The sequence below is a fragment of the Poecilia formosa genome, unplaced genomic scaffold (genome assembly GCF_000485575.1).
Source record: "Poecilia formosa unplaced genomic scaffold, Poecilia_formosa-5.1.2 Scaffold10, whole genome shotgun sequence".
Lineage (NCBI taxonomy): Eukaryota > Metazoa > Chordata > Actinopteri > Cyprinodontiformes > Poeciliidae > Poecilia > Poecilia formosa.
Genome location: NW_006799949.1, coordinates 136,300 through 142,546, shown reverse-complemented (window position 1 = coordinate 142,546; position 6,247 = coordinate 136,300). Strand labels below are relative to the sequence as shown.

Here is a 6,247-nt window from a genome sequence, read left to right as displayed (position 1 = left end):
ATGTCATTTTTTAAATAAAAAATGAACACATTTTAAGAACTTTGACTATGATGTTTTGCTTTGTCTCTTTTGTGACTTGCACCGATGATCGTCTAAGCACCACCCACATGCAATAATATCCCAGGTGAAAATGTGTAAAAACCCCTAAAGTAAATCAGAAGTATATAGTAATACCATAATCTCACACCAAAATCATTTAGAAATTGGGATACATTTATTTGACCCCCCCACCCCCCCCCCAAAAAAAAAAATTGTTAGATGCCAATAGTAAGTCAACAGGTTGTTTGGAAGTTAGTATGCTAATATCTTTGGAAATATGACATATTCAAATTCAGAGATGTTTTAAGATGATTGAAATTTACTTTTGTATGACTAGCCACTGGCTGAAAAGCTAAAAGCAAAGCATTTTATTTTTACTACAAGTAAGGTACTGTTTGCTCATAAGCCATTACTGGAACAACAATTCTGAAAAATGTGAACTATTCCTTTAATTAATGCAGGGAATCAGGACAAAAATTTCCTCCGGGGAAGCAATCAAGCTCCCTTCTGGGGTGGAATGTGTCAATACAGATGAAGCAAAGGTTGAATTTGTAAAGAACAAAAATAAATCTGGTGGTGCCAGGCAGGCTGGCAGTGGGCATGAGAGGTTGAGGCAAATTCCTGTGCCCAACCAAGGCAAACAGAGCGGGTCAAAAGGCAGTGCTGAGCCGGCTAAAGTTAGACGAGCACCTCCACTTTAGATCTCTGTGATAACAAAACAGACTACAGACAGAGTAACGTGATCTTGGAAAGCAGTAAGCCATGAATGTTAGAGCTTTTGTGATTATTTCCACAATTATAGTACCTTGGAAAAATATTCATCCAATTTGAAGTCTCACATTTTAAACTTTAATGTAATTTTTAAAATTGTTTTCACAAATGATTATCAGAAAAATTCACAGCTACATTTATTCTGGGGTATGTCTCTATCAACTTTCACATCCAGAGACTGCCATGCAAAGCCTGAAATTCAAAAATTACAGGCCCATTTCTAAGATTTATTTTTTTAGATTTCAGTCATTCACCCAAATGTTCACACAATGATGAAAGTAAGCTACTACAATGCAGCCACAGCTGCCATGCACCAGTCCCTATGACCACCACCCACAGGCAATGCAGACAAGTGTCTTGCCCATGGACACAACTGAGACTGAAGCAAGGGATCAAATCGACAACCCACCGATTACTCCTACCACTGTCACCACTATTGCCCCAAGGAGAAAAATAGAAGATCTTTGTTGAGTTACAGCCTCACCGGCTTTCTTAAGTACTTCTCCAGGCTTCTCTAGCATCTAGTGATATTCTGCCAGGAGATTTGAGGGCATCAACACCAATGGCTCTACTGGATCTAACATCTCCCTTGCAAACCATTGATCATAGTATTTTGGTTAACAAACTTCATAAGTGGGTCTATCAGATATGGCTCTTAACTGGTTTCACTATTATCTTTTTGATAAGTATCTTTTTGATAAGATAATTCAGTGATACTGCAAAACAAATCATGTCAGATTCTAGTACTGTCTTGTGTGAGGTACCGCAGTATTCAGTACCAAAATCTATCCTCTTTCTATTTTATGTTTTAACCAAAGACCTATTCATTGGGAAGTTTGCTGACAGGTTCCATAATTTCTGCACTGTTGGAATGTAATAAAATATAATAAAACTTGTGGTTAAAATGTGGAAAAGATGACAGGCGTGCAACTGAGATTAATGTTTTTATTAAATATATCACCTTTTTTCTTTTATTACATGTCAGTAACAAAAGTGTACATAGAGTTAGTCACTTTGGAATAGATCCACATAAAATACAATTCTCTCTCCAACAGCAGCATGTATACAGAGCCGAGTCAAGCGGCTCACTCTTTGTGGTCATGTGGTCAAAGAGGACAGAAACATCAACAAAAAAAAAAATGACAGCAGACACGTAAATATTGGAGGTAGGTTAATGTAGAGATACCCGTTTGAGAGGAGGCTCGGGAGAATTGCCACCCATCACGCTATCTGCAGACCCATGGGATCATGGGAAATGATTTCTGAGAGTGTAGAGGATTCCCAACTGAGAGCTTTTGCATTAACTTACAGAAACTGATGTAAAATTTCATTAAATAAAAAAAAACAATATAAAAATAATAATAAAAAAAGACATGAAGTGAAAAGGAATAAGAAGATCATTTAGAAAAACTTCTAAATGAGATTTGGTCACTCAGTGCTTTTGTTCTTGCTTGGTTTTTTTCTCAAACCAAACCTCCAGACAGCTCCTTAAGGGTAGAGCGAGCTCAACTCAGCTGTGGAGCTGTAGGGGCCAAGATACATATATACACTTTATACACTCATAAAAATAATAAAGTAATAACAATAAGGCAAAAAAAGATATAAATACTCATGAATAATTACAAATAACAAATAAAAAGCAATAAAATAAATAAGGCTATAGAGCATAATGTAAATGCATTAACATTAAAATCTCCTTTACAGAAAAAACAAAAATAGATTTTCTTTGTGTCTTTGGGATGGGAGTTTGTAGAGGAAGGGGGGGTTGGGGTTCAGGGTGGTTGGGACCTATAGCCCCGTAATGACAGTGTACCTGAATTAAACACCACCATGGACAAGGTCAATAAATAACAGCTACCCAAAAAAAAAAAGGAAAAATAGTGGCTTGCTTCTTCGTTTCTTTTTTTTTTCTTCTTTTTTTCTCTCTTTCACTGCGAGATCGGACCAATCTCTTTAAGGACACTCGGCATCTGCAGGCAGGTCGCTGGAACTTAAAAGCTTGCCATTCCAGGTGTTCACGCACCAACATCGCCCCTTTTGTCCGTCCAGAGATGATTCACACTGTCGGGGAAACAGAAACAGAAAGCCTTCTTATTTCAACTGCTTTCATTTTCACAGATCACGAGGCATCAGCTTTAAAATGAAACTTGGTGCAAATCAAGTTACACATGGTTTCAAAGAACACTCAAATGCCTTTCAGTACTATTACTATGGTTAAATTCCTGTACAGAGTGTAAACAAAATGTTAGCTCTGAGAGTTTTCTCTGGCTGTGTCAGATTTCCTGTCTCCAACCTATCGCTGCACACTGCTAGTCAGCTGGCTCGATAAGGCTACTGTAGTTTTCCCTTGCCTACCAAAAAGACACTTTTGAAAAAAACATGAACAGTCATGGTGTGGAAACTGAAAGAATACCACCCAACATTTTTTATTAATGTAGCGTTGCTGTTTTAAAGCTGCAGCTGGGAAGCAATGAGTGGGATGTATGAACAGCTTCCAACTGCAGCCGCTACCTAAGCAGATAGCCTGACTAATTACCCAACTAATAGCTTGTAAACTTGCTGAGCAGAACACATGTGGACTATATGGAATTAAATAATTTTGTTTGGGTTTGCATATCAAAAACAGAATAACACACGCCAACATTAACATAAGAGTTTTAAAGAATATATGAGAGTGATTTTGTTGCATTACCAATCCCGGCATGCTTTCCATATGTGTCTCATATAGGTAAGAAATTAGATAAGTAATGGGCCCCAGATGGGATGGTCTACAGCTTACATAATGGCTCCGTGTTAATCACCTCTACAGGCTGGATGCAGAATAACTGTGTGAAGAGGAATCCCATATGGGTCCAAGATGTACTGCACAATTTAAACTGATTTTATTAAGGCCAATTTGAGACCCAGTAAGACCTGCTGCTTTGGTTTAGTCAACCAAAGCAGATCTCCTATGAGAAGCCTGAGAAAAATCTGCTTGAAGCTCACATACACAAGTTTGCTGAGAAAGCTTGCAACAAATAAAATATCATGTTTCATATTTATGTATTAATTGATTTGAAAATACAAAAAACAACAAAAAAAAAAAAACAAGTCTTATTATAACTTGTGTAATCATGCTGTGCAAATCTTAGCCTCACCAATGCCTAAAGTCTGTGTTCATCATCCTCAAAAGACACCAACCTGCTTGGGTTTGTAAAGGCCACGCTTGTCACAGTTGGGGAGGTAGAATTTGGTGAATTTCTCTCCTTGTTTCTCTTGGGATTTGGTAATCTTGTCCAAAGCAGTCACCAATTCCAGATGGCAAGGACCCTAAACAGAAGAAGCAGCGGCGAAAGGATTAATCAAAACATCATTATCACTTTTTCGCAAGCAGCAAAAACACGGGGGTTCCGATATCAAACTACAAATAAAACTTAAGGAAACATGAGTCTCGTTGCATCCCTCTAATTTCAAACAGCGCGCCAGCTCCCCCTGGTGGTCACCGGTCATCTTTAAAAAACCTCCAAAAAACTTTCATCCTCTCAAAAATCTACATTTTCACGCCAGCAACGTTTGTCTCACCTGCTCCACCAGTTTCCTGCGAATGGCGATGAGTTTGGCTTTCATGCTCTCCTGAGCCTCAGTCACAGCCCGCGGGTCAAAGGGGAGACCGGGGAGGTAGCTGGAGCCGGTGATGGCTGAGTTGTCCACCTCAGCGTCTGGCTCTCCCTGGTCTGGTGGAGGAAACAAGCAAATGAATGAATGAATGAATGAATGAATGAGGAAAGAGTCTGACTGGCTGGACTTAAATCACATATTTGAGAAACTCGTCTGATTCCAGCGGTGCGGCTGTGGGATGTGTGACCGTGGACGTGGGAGGCCTACCTTGAGTCTGGGGCTCCGGGGTGGGCGCCGGCGCAGCGCTCTCCGTGCATACAGCCTGTCCGCGGGTGAGGGAATGCAGTGGCCGGGGGTCGCCGGGTCTCGGAGTGCATCTCAATCCGGAGCCACACGGCGCCGTGTAGATCCCGCACAGCTCCCCCGCCTTCAGGGCGCAGGCGAGGCAGCATCCGCAGCCGGGCTCCCGCAGCACCTCGGCACAGCCGGGCGCCACCGCCGGACACTGGCTCAGCCGTTCCGGGGTACACGGGGCGCATCGGATCGGTTCTGACCCCACCACCGGGGACCCCAGCGTCACCGTAACGAGCAGCGAGCACACAGCCACTGCCAAAGCTACGTGCCTCAATCCACGCATAGCCAACATGTTCTGAGTATCAAATTGGAATATGTAATAAAGAGCAGTTCAGAGAAAATTTGCAGATGAAAAGGCGCCGGACTGAATTCCCACGATTGCTACTCTGTGCCTTTCGTGTGATTTTTGGAAGATGTCTATCTGTGCGTTGCGCGCAGCCGTATTTATAGCCGGTCCTCTGTGAGTGTTTGACGCATCGGCGTTATGAATGATTTCTGAAAAGAAGGTGTAATGATACGATGAGCTCTGATTGGCCCGTCCGTGTCCGGTCATGCCGCTCATTTGAATACAACAATCACGTCAATATTTATTTTGGAACAGGCGGTGCTTGGCACGTATTGCTGACGACACCAGTGTTTGATGTTGCAATCAAGGACCCCCTCTTGCTCCCCACCCCCCATTCTCACGCGGGTGCTACCCCAAACCGCCGTATTTTAAGAACAACATACAGGCATTAAAGTCAGTTTCAGCTTATTTCCATAACTTGAAAGGGGAATGTGTTGTCACTCTGGAGCTGAGCTGGTGATTACTTTAGTGCCTGATTTCTGCTCTCACACAAACGAGCCTCTATTTTTGACATTATTGTCTATTCATGCGTGCGATTCTTTATTAATTGTCCTCAAAATAACGCCTTACACAACTTTGGGAAAAACTAATAGCCTAATGAGCGCAAATTACGCACGCCCACGCTGCGCGCAAAGAGCGTGGGTGCGCTGAGAACGAACTGGCCGCTCCAGTTTGACATGAGAAAGCATCCCGAGCACTGCGGCGGGATAATAAAGCCAAGTTTCAGAAATAGCAGCGCGAATAAGGGTCGCCGTTTTTGCCAAGGGACGGGGCGACTCGGGACTTCGGTATGCGCGTACAAAAGTCGGGCTTTGGAGTTCTTCCAGGAGATGTCCCGCTGTAATTACCCTTTTCCTGGGGTTAATAATAGACCGGAGCTCTGAATCGGGGCAGTCTGACATGACCACAGACACGTCCCTCGCATCGGCTTCCTCTGGTGTGTGTGTGGGGGTGGGGGGCTGTAAGGTCCCACGCTGGACAAATCTGCACGTTTTCACGGCTTGCTGCAAAGACGGCTTATGCACTGTCACTCCTGCCCAGAATGTGACAACGTTCCCCCCATTTACAATCACCCTTCCATGGCATGAACCCTTCCGCTGCTTCACGCCCTCACCTGGGCCTCATGACACATTTCAATTA

The 6,247-nt window shown here is 42.8% G+C and overlaps 1 protein-coding gene across 1 annotated transcript; it reads right to left on the bottom strand.

The window, feature by feature from the left end:
• Positions 1-1,741: 1,741 nt before the first annotated feature.
• igfbp1a (insulin-like growth factor binding protein 1a) lies at positions 1,742-5,346 on the bottom strand. Its single transcript, XM_007540800.2, has 4 exons — positions 4,675-5,346; positions 4,372-4,523; positions 3,991-4,119; positions 1,742-2,871 (listed from the first exon to the last, which is right to left on the bottom strand). The coding sequence occupies exons 1-4, from the start codon at positions 5,051-5,053 to the stop codon at positions 2,764-2,766; spliced, it is 768 nt and encodes a 255-aa protein (XP_007540862.1). The 5' UTR covers positions 5,054-5,346; the 3' UTR covers positions 1,742-2,763.
• Between the last annotated feature and the right edge of the window lie 901 nt (positions 5,347-6,247).